Raw genomic sequence first — 24,096 nt, 5'->3', positions numbered from 1 at the left:
TGTACCTCCCCTTTTTGGGACTTTCACTGATAAACTGAATCTTTGAAATAAGAATTTGTAATTCTTTGGGACTTTATTCCTAATAAACTCTGAGCTCTTCCATGAGGAATCAGGTCTTGTTAATCTTAGCTTTATCTCTCTCCCCTCCATGGTCTAATAGAATTTCTATTCATTGTGACTGTTTAGTGTTTGTTAAAAGATATTAATTTCTCCTCACAGCCATTCCTTTGACTGCAGGTGGTCATGCTGTGGTTCTGCCCCCGCAAGTCCCCCTCTCGGTCTAACCCCCCCACAGGACTACCCAGGGAAGGGGCTACAGACATTCCCCCTTCACCTTCTGGCTGTTCTCACCTCCCTGTTTCTTAATCAAGATTCCAAATGTCCCCACTAAATCCTTTTCCTGCTCAGTGCTCTAATGATTACAGTCTCCGCGTCAATGCCAAAGGCATGTGACCTCAGAAAAGACCCTAAATCTCTCTCAACCATAGTTTCCAAGATTGCAAAATCAAGATAAAAATACTACTACTTCTTAGGGTTGCTGGGAAAATAAAAACAATTGTGACGTCCTGTAAAATTTATTGTCCTTCCCATGTAATAGATCAATGACTATAGGAATAAATAACTTCTCTGTACCTCCACCCTACTTTTTTGGCTGGTTTCCACAAACACTTTGTTAATCCACTGAGCAAAATTATAATGACACTGCCATCTCCTGAGCACTTACACCCTGTCAGGAACTGTTCTAAGCACTTTATATGTCATTTCGTTTAATCTCCACAAGAACCGTATGCCGTAGAACCTGTGTTACTCCCCTTTGACAGATGAGTACATAAAGGGATGAAATAACTTACCCAAGGTCAGGATCCAGAATTGAAACCTAGGAAGCTGAACTAAAAGCCATGCTATTAATCTTTTTACTTACATGGTCTTAATTCATTTACATTCCCTGTGACATACGTAAAGACAAATCATAGAGTTGGCAATTGGCTGCAATTAATGAGATATCATGTGGAAATTACTATGTGACTATTAAGTAAAGTTTGCACTCCTGTGGAAATTCTTGTGAATTATACTTCAGCTCAGATTGTACACTCTAAAATTCAAAGTTGATCAATCGTGTTCAGTGAACTGAACTGCTTTCTTAATGTCTCCACATAGCCAAGAATGCTAGTAGTGTTCTAGACAGAGACTCACCTGAACTTAGTGCATGCTCCACTTCCTGCATGACCACTCTGGGGGAGGCGGTGGTGGTCTCTATATCTACCAGAATACAGGTCACTTTGGCTGGCACAGTTGTTTGGGGTGTTGTCTCCATGGGCACCAGCTCCGAGGTGGCATGTGAAGTGGGGGTGTGGCTAGAGCTGTACTCCTCTGCTGGGGACTCTGGGGTGGTTGAGGCTCCTGTGCTCATGGTGCTGGGCTCAGTGGAGCTCTCGTTGGTGCTGTCAGAGATGGAGGAAACCTCTGGTGGCAAGGTTGATAGGGTTGGAGGTGATGAGGCTGAAGCCTGAGGGGAGGTGAGTGCAGGAGACTCAGTAGGGGACCGTGACCCTGTAGCTGGCACACTTGCCTCTGGAGTGCCCGAGCTGTGTTCTGTGGGCGGGGGTGTTAAGTGGACCCTGCCACTTGTTGACAATGTGTCTCTGTTTGTGCCGTCCCATGTCAAGGTGGTCTCCTGTTCTCTGGGGTCTTCAGAAACATTCTTAGGGGGTAGAGCTGTCTGCACTGATGGCACTGTAGCTGGGAGCACTGAGTTGCTGGGTGTGCCACTGGTGGGAGAGGCTGAAGGGCTTTGTGGAGAGCTCGTCCAGAAGGCCGTTGGGGAGATAATCTTTTCAGACAAAGAAGCAGGCAAGGGGGCTGATGTAGGCACACTCTGTACCCTCAGTCCTGTGGAAGAGCCAGTACAAAAATGGTTAATGTATGAAAACCTGAGAAGAAAGGCTGTTTTACAGCATTTCCACAGGCCTTACTCATTTGGCATGGTGCCTCTTCAATTGTGAAGGTGACTTTTGAATAGGTTTCTTCCCACTAATTGCTCTCCCCTTCCTCTGTGGCTATCAGTAGAAACCAGCCTGGAGGCTCAGTAAGAGCCATTAGTGGATCGGTCAAAGCAAGTCCAGCCAATCCATGCAACGAACTAATCGTGTCTCCTGCTTGCTTCAAAGTATGCCCTTAAAAAGTGAGACTCTCTGGGGGGCTCACTCTATGGGAATTTGGACTGGTGAGGTCCATGAGTATACAAATATCTGTTTGAGGCCCTGCTATCAATTGTTTTGGGTATACATACACACAGAAGTGGAAGTGGTGGATCATATAGTAATTCTATGCTTATTTTTTTAAGAACTGCCCCCATGGTACATATTCTTTGCTCCCTTTTATTTTTCATAAAATAGTTTATTCCTGAAATTACAAATTATTTATTTACTAATTTATTATCTCTTTATTCTACCAGAGTATAAGCTTCATGGGGTTCAGGCACCTGGTTTTAGTCACTGCTGTTTTCCCCAAGCCTGGGACAGTGCTTAGGTCATAGGAAGTACTCAATAAATATCTGTGGAAGGAAAAAAGAAAGGAAGGAAGGAAAGAAGGAAAAAAAAGAAGGAAGAAAGGAAGGAAGGAGAAGAGAGATAGGAAAAATTAGTAACTTCATTAAAAGACACTCCAGAATCTCTGGTCTCTTCTACATATCCCTCAGGATGCTCACAGCTGCCTTGAGGATGACTACTTGCCTGGTATTATATGAGGTCAAGAACCTTGCTTAAAAAGTCAGCTTCGCTCTGTGCCATTCTACTGTGGCATATCCCTATGCCTGCTATCTTATTCGTCTTTGACTATTTAACCCTCCATACCTTGAGCAGATTTTCTTGGGGGTAGCATTTAGGGTATGGCCAACCATGATCAAGATTAATAAGGAATAAAACCTGGGCTGGATTCCAGCACAGAAGAAAGGAGAAAATATATATAAGGGGCATTCAAGCACTTGGGGATAAAACTGCTTTCTCCTTCATTCTGCCATACAATAGATTCAGTAGCTGTTGGAAAGTTCTGCCCAGAATCTATCCTGAAAACATAGTTTGCTCATGATTTAACAAAATTTAACATTTGGATTGTTATCAGAATAATTGGTTTTCCTTTATTTAAAAAGCAGTTGGTCAAGACTATAAACTATAAGAGAGTCATTCCCTAGTAAGCATGAGGGTGGTCCTCTCAAATTAGGGCCACATAATGGTCCATGTTCTTATGGTGGACTTTTGGCAGCTGTGAAGTGTCAACAATCTTAGGATGAATGCACAGCAAGAGATTTTTGAAATATGGGCAAAACAACAATTGGAACAAATGTTATTAAAATAATAAGGTCACATATATCTTTACTTGTGACCTTTAGAGCTTATTGGCTCTGCATCCCAGTTGCTCCCATGGCTCATTAGAGATTCTAAGGCCAGAAAAACAAAAATGACAATGTTTGCTATTGTTCATAGCATATATGATAGATGGGCAGATGGAGGGAGAGAGAGCCTCAGTCTAGTAGCTGAGTCAGAGTCTTTGGAAGTCTAGGGTAAATGAGGAATGAGTCATAATCAAAGGAGCATTCATTCATTCATTCATTCATTCAAGCTTCTATTGAATGTCCATGGCCTTCCCCTCAGAGAGTTCACTATCTAGCAGGACAGAAAGGACACCATCTTTTTGTACTATGATATGATAAATGCCTTATGGAAGTCAAAGCAAGTTACAATGAAAGCCCTGAGAAAAGATGAATACATTCTGTATGGGGACCATGGAATGTAAAAATACACAAATATCATTTTCAAATGACATTTAGAAAAGTCACAGAAGACAAGACATTCGAGCTGGTTCTGGAAGGATAAGAACACACACATGCCACTTAAGATGTATGATGTTCAGAGTGACACTTGCATTGTCATTTCCAGTGGAGCTAAAAGTTGTACCATGAAAATTATTCTAGTGCTGAAATGACATGTTTCAGGAATTGATTTTGTACAGAGGACAGTCATTTTCTTGTTTAATTCTGATGAATATACTTTTATAACTCCTACCCTTCCTACTCCAAAGATGACTGGAGGTGGGTCATTGATTTCCCATGGCTGCTTTCTGAGTACTTCCGTAAAGTGCTTTACCGTCTAGTTCAGGCAATTCCCACTCCTAACAGAACAACCATGTGGGAAATCATGCAGCAGTACTGGTTATGTTCACTTGAACAATCAACACCAAACCTTAATGTATAATTAAACATTTAAAACATGAAAACCTCTGCTTTTCCTTATTTCATGGCACATTCATATTGCTCTGACTCCATGAGGGTGGTCTTCTTTCTGCATGAAGATGTCCAGGGCTCAGACACCGTGACTGTCCTGGAGAATGCTTGCTGTTCTAGTTTGCTCTGGCTGCCAGAACAAAATCCCATGGATGGGGTGGCTTTAAAAACAGAAATTTACTTCTCACAGTTTGGAAGATGGAAATCCAAGCAAGGCACGGGCCAGTTTCCTTCTGGCGAGAGCTTTCTTCCTGACTTGCAGGTGATGGCCTTCTAGCTGTGTTCTTGAGTGGCCTTTCTGCGTGTGTGCTTGAGGAGGGAGGGAGGGAAGGAAGAAGGGAAAGAGAGAGTGTGCAACTTCTCTGGTGTCTCTTCTTATAAGGACACTAATCTCATCACCAGGGACCCACCCTCATGACCTCATCTAACCCTAATTACTTCCCCAAAGCCCCACCTCCAAGTGCCATCACTTTGGGGATTAGGGCTTCCAATATTCAGAATCACTGAGGAAATATTTCTGTTTTCTCATATGTAGGACTTGTGTTTCTATAGAAATACCAAACTGAATAAGTCAAATAGCTGAGAATGTATATATTTCTTCAGGATATCAGAAAATAATTAGAGCTAAAGAGGGCCTAAGTGATGAGTAAGTGCAGGCCCTCATTGGATAAATGAGGGAGCAGACACAGAGAGGGGAAGTTACATGATTGAACTTAAGCATCTGAAAAAAAAGTTTGGGCAGTGTTGTCTGGAAAACATTGTGTAAGGACAGAGTCAGAGCTGGAGTTCCCACCCCTGCTCCCTGGCCCCCGCCCCACCCCCAAACTGCCCTGGGCTCGTAAAAGCTGGTAGAACATGCTGTAGTAACCATCTTACAGAGCAAGCAAGGAGGAGACCATGGGAGACTGGGCCACTGAAGAATTTAAAATAGCGTAGTACCCCATACACCTTCCCACCCAAAGTAGAGTCACTTTCCTTTGAAGAAAAGAATTGGTTCTAATATTTCCTTATGAAAATGGCAGAAGAAATAAAATGAAGAAATTGAACCTAATTAATCTCTAAATTAGAGGTGAATGAGCCTTGTTCCCAAACAGAGAGACTTGCCAGATACAGCGTGCCCTGTTTGGGCAGGGACAGACCCACAGGCCTGAAACAGGTTGACTTAAGGAAGGAAATCTGTTAGACTTGGCCCAGATGAGAGACAAAGGGTATGATGGCCAATGAAGTCTGAAATTCTTCCCTGTACGTTTACAAATGACCATCTTACCTGAAGTTTGGTCAGCTTTTGTGTTGCAAGAACAGCTGATAGATTGTTTGTTGTTCAGAAGAAAAGCAGACTTGTAGTTGTATAGGAAATTATTCATTTCCATATATATTGATTGTGCCTTATGGGGGAGAACAATATTGCAGTTTATGTTTCTCTGACAATATGAGAGAACTGTGTCTGGCTTGGTCCCTGGTTTCTCGTCTTGCCTTGGAGGAGGGATTTGGGGGCTGATGGCTGAGACAGGTAGGTGAGTTCTCCCAGTGAGGAGAGGAGTTACAGGATGTTCCAGGCCAGTGAGTCTGCACTTTGCACGTATTGTTGGCCTGCCCAGTTGTCAGGGATATGGATCTGCAACATCGACTGTCAGTGGACAGTGAGTGCCCAGAACTGTCACCTTTTCCTGGGTCCCATCAGCAGCAACCTGGGCCGGTGCCAGTCACAGGCAGCCCGATTACCTGTGTTGCTCTCTCATCTGTTCTCTCTCTCCCCACCCCCAACAAGTCCTTGCCTGTCCTTGGCATGTCAAGTACCTGAGAAAACACGTGACAAAGCTTTGGCAAATTCAGTGAAACTCTATCAAAACACAGCCAAGGCCTCTCCCGTTGCTGCCACGTCAGCCCCAGTGCTGCCTGTGGTCTCAGTGGATGGTGCCAGGCCGGCCTGGCAGAGGCCCCATGGCTGCTGGAGGTCTGTGTGCTGAGTAATTACTAGCAGTTACTCCATACGGCCAGCCCAGGAGCTTCTTGAAAGGCCACTGGACCGTATCACTCCCCTGCGAGGGCTGAGGGGAGGAAAGGAGGCCTGCACTGGCTCCTCCTGGCACGGAGGACAAAACTTCAAATCCTCACTGAGGCTGAGAAGGCTATCTGTGATGCAACCCATTCTGCCTCTCCAGCCTTGCTCCCCACCAGATCCTCAAACACCCCAGGCCCTTTACTGTATTTCTTCTGCCTAAACAACTCTCCATCTTTTCTCTGCCCGAGTCATTCTTATTTATCCTTCCAGTGTCAGCCTAAGGGCCTTTGCTGATTCTCCTGCTAAAGCCATTCCTCCTGCCCTCAACCCTGTTTGTGCTCAAAGCATGTCATAGAATGCCATAGCACTGAAAGTGTGACATATCAATAACTATGTAATTGCTTATGGGGAGCTTTGTTTAATCCTTGCCTCTCCCATAGACTCTAGGATTCATGTTGAACAGGGACTTAGGGATTTGCTCACCATGTATCCTCATTGCCTAGCCCATGGGAGGAATTTAAATATATAAAGTCTGTCCAGAAGTTATCCAGCCACATTATAGGAAATACAGAGACATTTGTTGAAGAAGATAACAGATACAAGAAGTATTGTACAGAAGACAATTATGCCTCCTCAGTCCCCTTGAAAGCAGGCATCTTGGGACCTCACATAGTTCTCCCAACCGCCATCAGCTGCCTTGCTGTATTTTCCTGAATCTCATAGACAGTCTGAAATCTCTTCCCTTTCAAAGGTGATTTTAGTTGGGAAAACCCAGAAGTTGCAGGGCACCAAATCTGGGCTCTAGGGGGGCTGAGTCACCTGGGTGATTTGATGTTTTGCTTAAATACTCTGCATGAGATGTGATGCTTGAGCGGGTGTGTTGTCATGATGAAACTGCCAATGACCAGATGCCTGTAGCTACAGCCTTCTGAAACATCTGAATAGTTTCTGTGGAGGAATGTTTAAGTTTAATGCAAAATTTGATGTAATTTGTTGCACTACTCGCTCAGGCATGTTGAATGCAATGGCTACACAGTACACATGCTCACTCAGCAGCATCTACCACTCATCATTGTTCACACATGTGCATTCCAGTCCACTCTCCTTGGCTGCCAGGTTACATCGATGTTGCACAAACTGTTCTAGTTATATTAACAATGGCTAGATTTTTTTCTAGACAGACCTCATATATATGTGAATGAGGTAAGTGCTCTGTGCAGGGCACTGTGCTAAGCACTTTCCTGCATCATCTCATTTAATCATAATAACCATTATTATCTTGGTTTCACAGACGAAACAGGCTCAGAAAAGTTAAGTGACTTCCCTAAGGTCACACAGCTACCATATAGCATAGCTGAAGCTTGAATCTGAAACTATCTGGCTCCAGGCTAACCTTTTAATTACTCTATTGTATTGTATGGGGAAATGCAAGGATCTTTTTATGCAAACTGTCTACTGAGTTTGAAGTCTGGGCCCATGCTTCTAAGGCAATCACCGGTTTTTCTCGATCTCCTTTTATAAATTCTCTAGTAGAAGTCACTGGAATGATCTTTTAAAAAGTTGTCTGACCATAATGAATGCCTCTACTTCCCTTTAATCCTATAACAGGCCCCCCAATGTCCTATGTATAAATCTTGAGCTCGATGGCAGAGCACATAACACCCTTCATGACTCCCTGATCCCACCCATTCATGAGCCCTATGGTCTTATGATCTGAGTGACTGGGTGCTCCTGGCTGTCCAAATTCTAATAATCCGACTGCCTCCCTGCCTTTGCACCTGCTGTTCTTGCCACCCTCCCTCCTCTCTTGCCACTCCAGTTATGAGACCTCTAGAGCCTTACCTCCTCTATGAATGCTCTCCAACTTGACAGAGAACTTCTCCTTTGTGTGGCCACAGCACCTCATACAAACTTTAGTTGTAGCGCACATTATACTGAGCCATAATTTCTCCCCATGCTTGTCTCCAGTCAGGCTGGCAGCCCTAATAATAGTAACTGTGTCTTGTGTTTTTGTGTTTTAATGCCTGGCACAGAGAAGGCACTCAATAAATATTCACTGAGTGAAAATGTGGGTTTTCTACCCTCTGGAAAACAGGAATGTTCTCTGGCTTGTACGCCGGGCCATGATAGCAGAAATGCATCCTCCCTTTCTTTGTCTGTAAGTTCCGTAAAAACCACCAGCTAATGGGAAATTTTGGATGGGTTCCTAAACAGACTTTTGCTATGTTTGCTCGCTTGTTTCTACTTTGCATACCACAGGGATTTTCTCTCTCTGTGCGTGATATAGACCAGAGCTACCAGTTCTCGAAATGCTGACTATCCATCAGTCAGCTCAAACATAGGCTGGACTTACCATTCCTGCACTGAATGGACAAAACTTCAGCAAGCATTTTCAAGAGAGAAATAGAGTAAATGTAGTTTTAAAATGATATATATATATTTTCTTAGTATCAAAGTGAGGTCTTAGTATGCTTTATGTTGAGTGAAGACACCTTTTGGACTCCCACACTTACAAAAATTCCCTATGTTGCCTTTGGTTGGGCTGGGGCTGCTAAGGGCCTCCAACACTCCAGAAGGTTCATCTAACATTTGCAAAACCATCACTAATCAGTCTGGTCCAACCATATGGTATTTGAAAGCTATCATATGTCTAGACAGAATGTGTATGCCCCAAAGCCATCAAACTGTGTTTAAGAAGACACTTATTTGAAGTAGATAAGCCATATTCTCCTGAGTATTTTGTTTATGGAAATGAGATACAATTCTAGTCTGAAAAGAGGGAAAGTGCTCTGTGTTCTAGCTGCCGAATTAGAACCTGCAGACCTGGTATATGGCTCAGTTTTCCCATCCGCAAAACCAGGACTAGTGGTATCACCAGGCTCCTGTGGGTGCCACAAATGCTAATGAAAGAATAACATTTGTGAAGAATGTTGTACTTCCTGGGGAAAAAACATACCATTTTCTTTCTTTTCCCCAGAAGCAACATCTGTCTTTTTCAGTCAAATGCCCACCGCCACCCCCTCACCCCAAACTCGTTATCATTAGCTTAGCAGGACTGTGGTAGCCCTGGCTGACCTCAGGAGGAGGTCTTGCTGGGCAATGATGCCTGAAAATATATATATATTTTCTTAATATCAAAGCTTAAAGTGACTGGGTGCCCTGGCTGTACCCTGGAAAGTACCCTGTCAGTGATTCTCAGGGTGGGCAGAGGAGAGAAAAGAGACCATACAGGAAGGACTAGTACCTTCTCTTCAACTGCTCTGGTTGACGGTGACTACGGGGGAGTGCCTTGGGTAGTGGAATAGGATAAGAAGACCGAACACATCCTACAGGTAGCAGGATACTTCTGAGTAATGAAGTCAGGTTCTCAGGTTCCCTGTCCTGGGCCCAGGTCCAACCTTAGTGGGGCCGAGAGCAAGAGTACACACGAGGCCCTCACAAAGAGTGTCTAAACACGGAACTACTATAAGTGAAGCTGTGTCTGTGACCTGGCCTATGCTCCACCCAGGGCCCTGCAGCCTGCTCCCAGAGATCCTTCTAGTGACCTAACGGAACCAGGGATCTTCCAGGGCAGGGCAGGCCAGAGCTGGGCCTGGGCCCACTTGCACCCAGGATGGAGACTGGCCTGGACACATTTCCCTGGCAGCTTTCGTGGGCAGACTCCCCTATCTCAGGCCTCACTTTTCCGGCAGAATTTTCAGGCATTCCTGAGCAGGGAGGGAATGCAGGTAGCACCGTGGGTGACTTGTAGTGACCAGCCTCAAACAAAGGCAGCCACTCCGCTGGTGACTCAGAGCTAAGGCTCTGACCTTTCCTCCTTACACTCCTGTGCTCACTGCTATACCCTCTGGCCCGGGGGCCCAATTCAGCTCCAGTGGACTCTTTTTTGTTCAGTTACTGAAATTAAAAAAAAAAAAACCTCTCATGGGATTAAAAAGAAAAAAAAAGACTTTGTACTTGGGGGGTTTGTAAAATACAGTCTCTTGCCTGGTTGAGGCATACTCTTCCTTCTACTCCACTTCCTTCCTACAGGCCCAAATTATACAATCAAGTCATTTCTCATACCCTGCAACCCCTGGAAACCACAAGAACTTAAAAAAGCCCATAATATGGGCCTGCTGTGAATCTGAACCTCTTACTGCAAAAGATGTTTTTTGAGACCTAGAATTGCCCAGGTAGCTGAGACAGCCCTAGTGCATCTGTGCCATGGCCTCCTCAGACTAAATGCACCTGCTCACTTCTTCCCTTACTTCCTCCAGCTCAGCTGAGAGCCCCGTCCATGACTTCTCCATGACTTCTTGTTCTACAAAGAGCTGTAGATCTTTTTCTAAAAAAGATTTTATTTATTTTTAGAGAGAGGGGAAGGGAAAAAGAAAGAGAGGGAGAGAAACATCAATGTGTGGTTGCCTCTTATGTGCCCCCAACTGGGGACCTGGCCTACAACTCAGGCATGTGCTCTGACTGGGAATCCAACTGGTGACCCTTTGGTTCACAGGCCTGTGCTCAATCCACTGAGCTATACCACCCAGGGCCTACAGATCTTTGGCTGGTCAGTTCCATGGAAATCCGCTTCTGGAAGGACAGTTCTTAGGGTCACCCCAGGCTGATGTTTCCTGGCATTCTTATTGGAGAATGTGTAGGCAGTTTGACTAATCACAAGCAAATGTCAATGAAATGCAGTCGGATAAATGAAGCTGCTTGCTTCATAGCATCTTAGTTAACACTTTCCTAATGCCAAATTCTGGGTACTCTATAAGAATTCAGTCAGTCTCCACAATCAACCTAGGATAAGTGTTACTATATATAGTCCTAATTTTAAAAGTAAGCAAACTATACACAAGAATAAACTTGAAATGGATTAAAGAATTAAATATACCTGGCTGGCGTAGCTCAGTGGATTGAGTGCGGGCTGGGAACCAAAGTGTCCCAGGTTCGATTCCCAGCCCGGGTACATTCCTGGGTTGCAGGCCATAACCCCCAGCAACCACACATTGATGTCTGTCTGTCTGTCTGTCTGTCTCTCTCTCTTCCTGTCTTCCCTCCCTAAAAATAAATAAATAAAATCTTAAAAAAAATAATTAAATATAAATCATGAAACCATAAAAATCCTAGAAGAAAACATAGGCAGGAAAATTTTAGACATTTCTTGTTTTTGCAGATATATCTCCTCAGGCAAGGAAAACAAAGAAAATAAATAAATAAATGGGACTACATAAACCTAAAAGGCTTCTGCACAGCAAAAGAAACCATCAACAAAATGAAAAGGGAAAACATATTTTCCAATGATATATCTGATAAGGGGTTAATTTCCAAAATATATAAAGAACTTATACTACTCAACACCAAGAAGACAAAAAACCTAATTAAAAAATGGGCCAAAGACCTGAATAGACCCTTTTCCAAAGAGGACATACTGATGGCCAATAGACATTTGAAAAGATGTTCAAGTCACTAATCATGAGAGAAATGCAAATTAAAACCACAATGAGACATTACTTTACACTTGTCAGAACAGCTAGCATCAATACGTCAACAAAAAAACAAGTGCTGGTGAGGTTGTGGAGAAAGGGGAACCCTGGTGCACTGTTGGTGGGAATGCAGACTGGTGCAGCCACTGTGGAAAGCAGTATGAAGATACCTCAAGAAATTAAAAATGGATCTGCCTTTTGACTCAGCAATCCCACTTCTGGGAATTTATCCAAGGGACCCCCAAAACACTATTTGGAAAGAATATAAGCACCCCTTTGTTCATTGCAGCCTTACTTACAATACCCAAGCTCTGGAAACAGCCCAAATGCCCACCAGTAGATGAGTGGATGAAAGCTGTGGTACATTTACACAAAAGAATACTACTCAGCTGTTAAAAAAAAAAAGAAAAGAAAATCTTACCTTTTGTGACAGTGTGGATGGACCTGGAGGTTATTATGCTAAGTGGAATGAGCCAGCCAGAGAAAGATAAATTCCATGTGATCTCACTTACATGAGGAATCTAATAAAAAAAATAAACTAACAAAAAAAATAGAAACAGGCATGGACATGTGGAACAGATTGATAGCTCTCAGAAGGGAGAAGTGTTGGGGGGCCGGGTGAAAGAAGGTGAAGGGATTAAGCAAAACATATATAAATATATGTACATGTATACATAGAAAAATAAATAAATGGGACTACATCAAACTAAAAATCTTTTGTATAGCAAAAGAAACCATACACACACACACACACACATAATGCATAGACACAGACAACAGTGCGGTGACTGATAGCCAGAGGGAAAAGAGGGGTGGGGGAAGGCGGAGCTGGGTAAAGGGTGGGAAATTGGGACAGAGAAAGACTGTGCTTGGGGTGATGGAACACAATGCAGTGTGCAGATGATGTTTTGTTGTATTGTACACTTGAAACCTGTATGGTTTTGTGAACCAATGTTACCCCAATAAGTTTGATAAAAAATAAAATAATAAAAACATTACTCTTAAAAATAGAAATAAAAGTAAGCAAACTGAGGCAGAAAGAGCTTAAAATAATTTATCAATACATCTAACTGGAAAGTAGTAAAGCTTGTTGCAAACTCAAGAAGGCAGTCAACCTCTAGGACTTGCCTTCCTAACCATCTTGCTGTATATATCTATACAGCTGAGACTCATGGGATAGAGGCTGAGGGACTTTTGAAAAAAAAATGTGCTTACCTATTAGAGGAATACGGAAGAAAGAAAATTCTCTCGGTGCCTATTCCTTTCCCCTCCTCCCTGTCTTTAATGTGGGCGTGATGTCTGGCACAGTGGCAGTCATATTGCGATGCCAAGGATGAAAGCCAATCCACTAAGGATCACAAAAGTAAAAAAGAGAAAGAGCTTTCTTCCTGACGATATTGTTAATTCTGCCAAGCTAGGTTTGGGATGCCTGTCTCCAGACTTCCTGTTACATGAACAGGAAATGCCTTTGGGGATGAAGGCACTGTTGGTCAGGTTATCTTTTTCTTACAGTATAGATGGTAGGCCATGTAAAAATCTTATCACAATGCCTGGCACAAAGTAAGAGTTCAATGAATATTAGGCTATTATTTTGACCTCTAAGTTCCTTTAATTTGCAGAAGGTACTTTTTAGGCATCAACAGAGGGAGGCTATCGTGTCAGCTGCAGCCTCAGGGGCAGAGTGCTCCCCGCATCCTTCAAAAAAGCAACAGGCAGCTGGGCCTACCAGCATACCTGGATGTATTCTCTAGGCTGATGCTTATGAAAGCCGAGCTGCCTCACAAACCCACAGAATGCATCAGAAAGGAAAAAAATAAACAAAACTTGATACATGTGATCTGTATTTTTCCACTTTATTAAAAAATGGTTCAGAAACTTCTGGGACATTTTTCACCACGAGTCTTAGAATGACATGCATGAGATCAAGTGGCTTCAGCTGGCTGAGGATGCAGCGGAAATAGCACCAAGCAACACCCAGGGACCTGTCCCTTGTCATTATCGGACAAGCTGGCCTGCCTCTATCGTACTCTGAGGTACAAGCATGAACATGCTCACTAGAATTGCATCCTACTGTTTAAATTTTAAGCATCACTTAGGAGTTTCCATTTTAAATATTCTATTAGAGTTTTGTTTGTTTAGGTCTAATTCAACCAATGCACACTGAATGCCAGCTCTGACCAAGGCACCCAGGCATCTAAGTGACATGGAGGAGGGCATACTGGAAGAGAAAGAGATTTGTTTTATATTTCACATAGCCTTTTCATTGACAGCTGCAATTTGGCTTTGTTTTTCTCCTCATGTGTGTTGATGCTTAATGCCCTCTATACTTGACCTTTCTGAGTAATGTCCTCTGATACTGGCACAGTCACGTTTCCTCCTCTACCACCGTTCTCCACACAGATCATCTGTTTCGTCAAGTATTATCTCAATGCTTGTGTTTCACACCCGCCCTCAAATTCATATGTTGAAACCTAACCCCCAGTGTGATGTATTTGAAGATGGGGCCTTGGGGAGGTGACTAGGTCATGAAAGTAGAGCCCTAATGAATGGTATTACGGCCCTTATAAAAGAGACCTCACTGAGCTCCCCAGCAAACTCCCTCCAGGTGTGGACACAGAGAGAGGTGCTGGCCTTCAATAGAATAAGACCACACTGGTGCCTTGATCTTGAACTTCCCAGCCTCCAGAACTGTGAGAAATAAATTTCTGTTGTGTATAAGTCACCCAGTCTGTAGAATTTTGTTACATCAACCCAAACTTGCTAAGGTGGAAGGGAATAAACGAGTAGGTAAAAGGGATTAGTAGGCGATTAACTAACACACTGAAGTATTAATTAATTATAATTGTTGCCTTTTAGCTCTTTTTGTCTTCTATAGACATCTAAATGAGAATGAGTTTTATTATTTACTTGAATGCTCCAGGCTGCAAGTGCTGAGGCAGAATTTGGAACCCTGAAGTCTCTATCTGGTTTCATGGATGTTGAGGCTGTAATTTATTGGACAAGCTGCTTTTCCTCCTTAAGATCCAGTTTCCCTGATTATTAACTCTTTTTCCCATAAATGACCCTCAGTCCTGTGCTTGGTCAGCCTTTCTGCTGAGGGGAGTCTGGGTGGAGGAGGGAGGCTGTGGATTCCACCACACTGTACAGCAAGACCCCACTCATCACCAGAGACTCCAGGGGAGGACTCTGTGTTTCATGTTCTGGTGCAGTGTGGCCCAAGATAGGCAGACACCCTAGGGAAGAAGGGAATCAGGTACCTGTTCTTTCCCTGAATAAGGAGAAGGGGCCTAGGGAATGGGCACTCGGTCATTAGGAGGCCCCATTTATGTGTGCAAGATTGTAGCTCACACAAAGGCTTGAAGAACATAAGCTAAGTTGGGGGTGGGGACAAGTCTTATTTCCTATGTACATGTCATTAGGGTAAACTATTAACTTCACAGGAGAGAATGCCTTCTGCAGAAATGTTCCTCATAATGAACTAAATTGGCTGAAATCAATATGAGGGACCATGCTTTATGTAAAAGATGTTGTGGGTAATGAATTTTAATCAAATACTTTTACATGATGAGGGGGACTGGCTGTTTGAAGAAGTTCCACAGTGAATCCTCATTTAATATGATTAATTACCTCTTAATTTGTCACCTGTGTAATAAACTTCCTGATTTTTAATTTGCCCAAAAATCTGGACTCTCTTATGCTCTTGTTTCGTAACACATTCACTAGTCCAGAAAGAAGCCACTTGCTCTTCTTACTGAAGGAGTTTGCATCTCGGCTTAAAACAACATAAATCACTGCTCGGTCTTCAGGGTTTCATTTGTTAACCAACCTCCAACTGCTGCTCCTCTCGGTGTCTCTGAAATGCCTGCGGCAGGGCCACCTCGGCTAAGGAGAGTGTCAGTGACACCCCCTGGGGAGGCCCCCTCCTGGCACTGTTATTGGAGTACAGCAGCTTCTGATGAAAATCTTTGGGATCCATTAAAATGCTGCTCCACAGCCACTGCTGGCAGATGCTATTAAACACATCAATCTGGAAGGACAGAATCTGGCAACGTGCGCTAACTTGGGTGAATTACGGAAGCTATATAAAAATTGGCTCTGCTGGTAGCTCAACTTGAAGAATAATTTAGAATGGCTTTATAAATGTTGCTACTTAGAAAGAAATTATTCAAAAAGGAACTGCCCATTCTATACCTTATGGACCACTTCTTAAAAATATTCCATGCTCTCTCTGGCCATGTTGGGATTATGCAGTGACACTCCTAATGCACACATCCTTAATTTGAGGCAAAGGCAGTTGCTCCTCACGACTTTATTTTAAATGAGACTCCCAGGTTTAAATATCCAGGCTTGCACCCTCTCCTGTGTTCCAGTCTTTTATCTCCTAATGCCTTTAGAGTCTTGCACTCAAAGGCAATAAGTCCAGCAACTGGTTTATCTTTCTCCATCAAGCCAGCTCCTCGGGGCTGCCTTTATTTTTGTCATCATCCTTCTCCTTATCCAAGTTCTTTTTATTTTATTTTTTTTAACAAAAATTGATGCAAAAGAATGAAACTAGACCACTATCTTATGCCAATGCACAAAATTTAACTCAAAATGGAGTAAAGATTTCAAGATAAGACCTGAAACCACAGAATTTCTAAAAGAAGACATAGGCACTAAGCTCCTTGACATTGCTCTTAGCAATGTTTTTGTGGATCTAACTCCAAATGCAAGGGAAACCATCGTTAAAATGAAAAGGCAACCTACTGAATGGAGAAGGTATTTACAAATTGTATATCCAGTGAAGAGTTAATATCCAAAATATATAAAGAACTCATACAATTCAACAACAAAAAAAAAAACCATTTAAAAAATGGGCAGAGGACCTGAATAGACATTTTTCCAAAGAAGACATGCCAATGGCCAACAGGCACATGAAATGATATTCAGCATTACTAATTATTAAGGGAAATGCAAATCAAAACCCCAATGAGACACCACCTCATGTCTGTTAAATGGCCATTATCAAAAAGAAAAGAAATAATAAGTGTCAGAGAAGATGTGGAAAAGAGGGAACCCTCCTACACTGTATATTGATACAGCCACTATGGAAAGCAGTATGGAGATTCATCAAAAAACCCCCTAAAAATATAGCTTTCATATAGTCCAGCTGGTTTGTATCTGAGTATTTATCTGAAGAATACAAAAATACTAATTTGAAAAGATATATGCATTTCTATGTTCACTGCAGCATTATTTATAATACCCAAGATATGGAAACAACCTAAGTGTCCGTCAATGGATAAATGGATAAAAAAGATGTAGTATAGGCTACATACAATGGATTGCTTCTCAGTTTTAAAAAAGGATGAAATCTTGCCATTTGCAACAACATGAATGGAACTTGCGGGCATAATGTTAAGTGAAATAAGTCAGAAAGAGAAAGACAAATACCACATGCTTTCACTCATATGTGGGCTCTAAAACAAAACCAAAACAGATCGTAAATACAGAGAACAGATGGGCGGTTACTAGAGGGGAAGGGAGTTGGCAGTGGGCAAAAGGAGGAAGGGGGCTGATTGCCTGATGATGGGTAGTAACCAGACTTTTCGGGTGATCACTTTGTAGTATGTAAGACACAGAATTATAATGTTGTACACCTGAAACTTACATAATAATAACAATAAATATAATAGCATATATTTAAGGTATAGAATATATCATTTGATATATATAGAGAGAGTGAAATAATTAGTACAGTCAAGCTAATTAACATAGCATCTCCTCCCATAGTTACCATTTGTTTTTGTGATGAGAGTTCCTGAAATCTACTCTTATCAAACTTTCAGCATACAATATGCAATATAAACTGTACATATCATGCTATACACTAGACCTCTAGAACTTACTCATCCTGCAACTTGGTGCCCTTCGACCAACATCTCCTTATTCCCCACCTCCCCACCCTGGTCATCACCATTTCACGGTCTGCTTCTATGTATGTGACTTTTTCAGATACCACGTATAAAGGAGATCAAGCAGTTTTTTCTTTTCTGTTATCAGGCTTTCACTTAGCATAATGTCCTCCAGGTTCATCCATGTCATTGCAAATGGCAGTATTTCTTTTTTTAAGGCTGAATTTTATATACTTATATATACTGTATATATCTCTGTCAATTTCTTTACCCATTCATCCAAAGTCACACAGCTCACAAGAAGCAAAACTGGGTTTTGGGTGCAGATATGTCTGACTAGTCCAGTAATCCTTCAGGTCTTTTTGTAAGGAGGACCTTATTCCTGCAGATAGGGAGGCTGCCAAGGGAAGCACTTTGTTTGCAGTGAAATGGTGAGAGACACCTGAACGCACAAAGGCACAGGCACACACAGATGCACACACCCTTCTGAACGGTCCACCAGAGAGGAAGAATGTTTGCTGGCCCAGCGAAGGCCCAGGTAGTGCTAGCCAGAAGGAAACGGGTAAGCCATTCTTTAGGCCACAGGACAGACACCCACATGTCCTTTGGCAGGAGCTCTCTGACACCCAGACTACTGACGTACATTTTCTCTCTCCAAAGGCTGCTCTTAGCACGTCAGATTCACATCCTACCCTAAAACCACTTACCGATTGTTAGTCAGGTCTTTGTGGATTGAAGCAAAAGCACTCCACTTGGTATGACTATGGGGCTGTAACTGCATTCACAAGTCTTCATCCAGAAAATCTACCTTCTACTAAGTCCTTATCAAATAATGCTATATAGAAAAGCCAAAATTATTCTTTGCAAGATCAGAAATAGCATTTCTATTTGCTGAGTAATTGAATCAAGAGCACTTCAGCTTTGGCTTCTCTCTCTGAAATCCACCCTTTCATTCACAACCTCAGCAAGCAACAGCAAAATAAAAAAGATACAAGAAATCTTTATGAACCACACAGAGAAAATTAATTCTCCTTTCTATGTATAATAATAATTTTGGTGATAATTATTGATTATTTTGGTAATAAAATAATTAATGGTGATTAATTTAATTGCTTGGTAATAATTTTAATTTGTTTTACTGTTATAAAGCCATAGTCTAGGTAAACAATACCAAGAAAAAAGGAGGAAAGCAAAATTCTCTTTTTTAAAAAAGTGGTAAACTCTCCAGAAATCAGCAACTCTGAATCTCCAGCCTCCCGAATGAGACTGGATTTCATTGTTTCAGCTGCAAATAGGGCGTTTCTTTTTGGAAGACATTTTTATCACCATATTCATTAGGCCCCAATCTAAACTGAGCAACTCCAAAAGAATTCCCAAAAATGCTCCCTTCATGCTGCCAAGGGCAGTAGTTAGGTTTAATATATTACAAGAAAGTTTGATTTCTTTCTGTCTTTTGTTTTCTAAGCCCTGTCAAACTCAATCCTTGTATATCCTTCAATTAAAAAAATTTAGAGCCCACTGTGTACTAGGTACACTGCTAAGTCTTGGTATAAAATAACAAACAAGGTCATTGCCCTCACAGAGATTAATATTCAGTGGAGTGAGTCAGTGATTAAGCATGAGGTTAGAATGCTGTATAATTAGTGATGGTTCAGGTTACCATTCAAGCACATCAAAAGGGCGTAAGGCACGTGTGGGTTAGGGTGTTCCAGTAGACTTTTTGAGGGAAGAAGAGGGAACAGAACAGCATTTTAAATGGAAAATGCATCATGTACAAAATCCCCAAAATGAAGTCTTATGTCTGGAACCTAGAATGCAAGTAATCTGGGACCAGATCATGTAGGGATTTATAAGACATGTATGAACTTTGGACTTTATCCCAATGATTTTGAACAGAAGGTTGACATGATCAGCGTTAGGCCTTTGGAAGATGACTCTGGTGAAGTAGAGACCTGTTTGGAGGTTGGCAAGTCTGGAGCCTGGGAAAGCTGCTCAAGAATGTTTCAGGGAACAGAAGTCACTGTCCTGCATGATGGTAATGGCCATGGACATGAGAGAAGTGAGCGTGCTCAGGACCTCCCTTGGACATGGTTCCTTGAATGTCACTCTCAGCACCTATCATGGGGCCTGCACACAGTGAATACCTGAGGGTCTGCAGAGCTCACATGGAACTCTGCAGCCAGACTGCACTGTTCAAATCCTGACTCTGCTCCTCCTTTGCTCTGTGTATTGAATCTCTTGGTACCTTACCTTTCTCAAATGTGAAGGAGGGATAATAATAGTATATATCCCATAGTAAATATACAGGAAATGCATGGCTAATATATGTAAGTACTTGAAACAGTGCCAGACACATAAGGAGCACTCAGTAAATACTAATTTTCATTATTAAATGTATTTGGTATTGCCCTGATATTGTCTTTATTCACAGCCTCATCACACCTTACTCTGTCAATTCTGTGATGGTACCTTCAATAGAATTCCCACCTTATTATTTCCCTGCCTAATTCTACTCTGCACATGGCTTCTAGACTAACCTTCAAGACACCTTTCACCATGTGGCTCCCCTTTTCCAGCTCTGACATGCCTCCCAATTAAGTCAAAAATCCTTAATCTAACAACTAAAACCCTTTCTTAACTTGGTCTTACTTACTCATCTCTAAGCTTATTTATTTGCCATTATACTTATAACTCAGGGAATGCCCTTTTGGTTTACAAGAATTTAAATTTGCAAGGAGTTTCATGTAATTTCTGCTTTAGCTTGTGCTGATGCATTTATTCACATGTATGAGAACTGTTTTCGATGGTGTGGACCTCCCAAGTAGCTGAATGCCAGGAAGAGCCCCTATGAGGTCATCTTCCCAGGGGTGAAGTATTCCCAGTATTTCTGGTTTGCAAGTCTGTAATAGTGACAGTCTTAGGCACCATTTGCTTTGCTTGTATTGATTTATTTTGTCTTTTGTGGGCTTAAGAAGGAAAGGACAGTAAAGGCTTAAATGTATGTTATTCAATAGCCATAAATAAGCTGAACAAAGGCATTTAGCTGTATCACAGAGTAATTAATGAAGGGAAATTGCTTTGGAGGCCATGCTGTGACAATTGATATCATTTACTGAAATGATACCGTCCATCAGAAAGGCGATTTGGTGATGTTTTGGTATAAGAGGCTTAATTTGAGGGCTCAAGAAGCATCAACATCTCTCGAATGTTTTAGACTTATAGAAATTTGCCTTATGGAGGTTTTCAGGAAGAAATTACCCTTGAAAGATTGAGGAAGAATGTTGCCTTCCAAAGGCATGCAGTGCTCAATGCTGGGCAGTAGTGTCTTTATCTCCTCCACACACGTACCGATTCTTGCTTCCTGGTCTCGCCGGTACTCTGCTGTCTTCTACATTTCACCAGAGCCTGACTACTGCTAGAGCCTCTGTCCTCTGTGAAGTCTTTTACAATAATTACAACTCACATCGACGTTTCCCTTCTTTCAATTTCTGTTGTGTGTTCTTTATTTTTTTATTTATATCTTTTTCCTCTATATAAATAAGGCACAATTAACAGCACATATTCAAAGTGTACAAACTGATGCATTTTAACATATGTGTACTCCTATGAAACCATCAGCACAATCAAGAGAATGAACATATCCATCACCTCCCAAAGCTTCCTCGTACCCCTTTGTTACCCCAGCCCTGTTCCCAGACAACTGCTGATCTGCTTTCTGTCACCAAAAAAATAAAAAATTGTCACACATTTCTCTTCTTCATTTGTTATAAAATTATTTTTTGTCATAAATGCTCAATTATCTTATAAAGATATGTAAAAAATGGCTAAAGTATTTTATGTTTATCCTCATATATATTCCATTTCCCTTCTCTTGGTGTATCAGCTATATGTGGCTGCATAACAAATTACCCCAGAACTGAAACAGTATAAGACAACATGTATTATCTCACAGTTTCTGTGGGTTAGGAACAATGGTGCAGCTTAGCTGGGCCCTTTGTCTCCACATCTCCACAAAGCTGCAAACAAGCTGTCTGGAGCTTCAGGCAGCTCAAAGGGAGATCTGCTTCTAAGTTCATTCATGTGGTGGTTGGCAGGATTCAGGCCCTGGTGAACTTGTGCACTGAAGACTTATTTGTTTCTTCACCGCAACTGGCTAGAGACTACCCTTAGCCCTTTACCACTTAGGCTTCTCTACAGTGAGGTGTACAACACGGTAGATGGTTTCATCTGAATGAGAAAGCAAGAAGGAACAGAGAGGGCAAGTGCAAGCAGGATGGAAGCCACTGTCTTTTATAACCTAATTTTGGAAGTGACATCCTAGCACTTTTGCTGCATTCTATTCATTAGAAGCAAGTCTCTAGGTAGATCTTACACACTGGAAAGTGGATTACACCAGGACGTGGGAATCCCTGGGAGTCATTTTAGAAGCTTACTACTGTGGACCATCTTTTCTGGGGGGTACATATATTATGAGGCACACAACACACTGTTATCATTTCCCTTTTAAAAAGACAATTTTTGGAGCTCTTCATTCCTTTGTTTAGGCCCTGATTTCTATCCAGCATCATTTTCCTTCTGCCTGAAGAGTTTCCTTTAACATTTCTTACATTGCTTCTCTGCTGCCAGCATATTCTTTCCGCTTTAGTGTGTCTGAAGAAACCGTGCTTGGCCTTTGCTTCTGAAAGTTATTCTAGCTGGTGGTAGAATTCTAGATCCACAGCACTTTAGACTGTCAGTCTAGAATTTCAGTACTTTAATGCTGTTGCTTCATTTTCTTCTGATTAGCATTGTTTCTAGTGAGAAGTTTGCTGTAATTTTTATCTTTGTCCTTTATTAATTGATTCTTTTTTTTCTGGCTGCTTTAAAGACTTTCTCTTTTTCACTGGCCTTAAACAATTTGATTAAAATGTGGCTTGATGCAATTTTATTTGTGTTTCTTTTGTTTGAGGTTTTCTGAACTTGTTAAATTTCTAGAATTATAGTTTTCATCAAGTTTGGGGACATTTCAGTCATTAGGTCTTTACATATTTTTCCTGTGCCCCCACTGCCTTTGAGGACATGCATGGGAGGCCAGCTGAACTGTCCCACAGTTGACTGCTGCTTTGTTCATTTAATTTTAAGGTCTCTTTTCCCCTCACTGTCTCATTTCAGAAAATTTCTATTGCTTTTCTAATATACTAATTTTTCAAATATACTAATATACTATTTTTCTTATGCCATGCCAGGCCCTGTTAGTCCCATTTAGTATATTTTTCATATTAGACATTGTAGTTTTCTTCTCCATAGGCTTGATTTGGCTCTTTGGAATATCTCCCACATCTCTTCTTAAAATGCTCATTTTTTCCTCTATCTCCTTGAACATATGAAGTATATTTACTATAATTATTTTGATGTTGTTTCCTATTAATTCTATCACCTATATCATTTCTAGGTCTGGACCTATTATTTACTTTTTTTCCTCATTATGAATTGTATTCTACTGCTTCTTTACATGCCTGGTAATTTTTTATTAGGTGACATTGTAACTTTTTATGTTGTTGGGTGTTAATTTTTCTCTACTATTTTAATTATTTTTGAGCTTTGTTCTGGGATATGATTAAATCAGTTGGAAATATTTTTATCTTGGCTTTAGTTATTATCCCTGTCAAATACTTAGTGGCAAATTAACAGTACCAGAGGGTCTCAAACAGGAATTTATGTGCCAAATATTTTAAAGGTGAACAGAAGTGAAAAACTGCCATCTGACAAAATTAGTCTGATCATCCTAATTACTATGCTTGATTGACACCCACTATTCTGGCTATCTCCTTGCCTTCTGATCTGAAGCTCCCACACTCTGCTGGGATTTCCATTGTCTTTCCAGTTCAGCTGGTAGCAACCTGAGACTTTCTAAGACTTTCCTTGGATGGTTCTAAGTCCCCATCTCTTGGATCACAGATAGAGCCTGAGGTTTCTCGCACAGTTTCCACAAACTATCTAAGTTTCATCTTTGGCTAGATCTGGGTTGGTCTGAGGCCAACAGTATTCTGGAGGAGCTCACCAAATCCCTATTTATGCTGTAGCTGTAAAATGCTTCCTCCTTCCAGCTGGAAAAACTGGTTTGATAGATGAAGATATCAATAAAATTACTGTCTCACAGGTGAAGGTCACTCCATTCAGGGCCAATGGCTGTGGCTCCTCGGTCTTGCTTGAATTAAAAACCCTGTCAATGGATGTGTTATTCATTTCCTTAAAGATTCTTTGCTCTCAGCTCAAGCTCAATATATTTGCTTTCTCATTTTCCCTGCCAATCTGATCCTTCCCCTGTGGTCCTTATTTTTATTAGTGGTGGCTTCAGTCTCCTGATTAGATGAGCATGGAGCTTAGGAGTCAGCGTCAGCATCTTGGTTTCTTACTATTTTCACCCAGTCTGTTTTCTAGTCCCAACAGTTTCACATTTACGGTGTCCCTGCA

At 41.6% G+C, this 24,096-nt stretch overlaps 1 protein-coding gene across 1 annotated transcript in view; it reads right to left on the bottom strand.

Annotated features, from left to right (window-relative positions):
- The window catches only part of PARM1 (prostate androgen-regulated mucin-like protein 1), a 98,806-nt gene that overhangs the window by 36,304 nt on the left and 38,406 nt on the right, over window positions 1-24,096 (bottom strand). Inside the window, exon 2 of the mRNA XM_045857799.1 lies at window positions 1,195-1,890. Within this exon, the coding sequence (XP_045713755.1) occupies window positions 1,195-1,890 (696 nt within the window). The remainder of the gene's footprint in view (window positions 1-1,194; window positions 1,891-24,096) is intronic.

Source organism: Phyllostomus hastatus, unplaced genomic scaffold (genome assembly GCF_019186645.2).
Source record: "Phyllostomus hastatus isolate PE091 unplaced genomic scaffold, TTU_PhHast_1.1 phas_scaffold_1674, whole genome shotgun sequence".
Lineage (NCBI taxonomy): Eukaryota > Metazoa > Chordata > Mammalia > Chiroptera > Phyllostomidae > Phyllostomus > Phyllostomus hastatus.
Note: the sequence above shows the minus strand (reverse complement) of the source record. Positions and strands in the feature narration are given on the sequence as shown.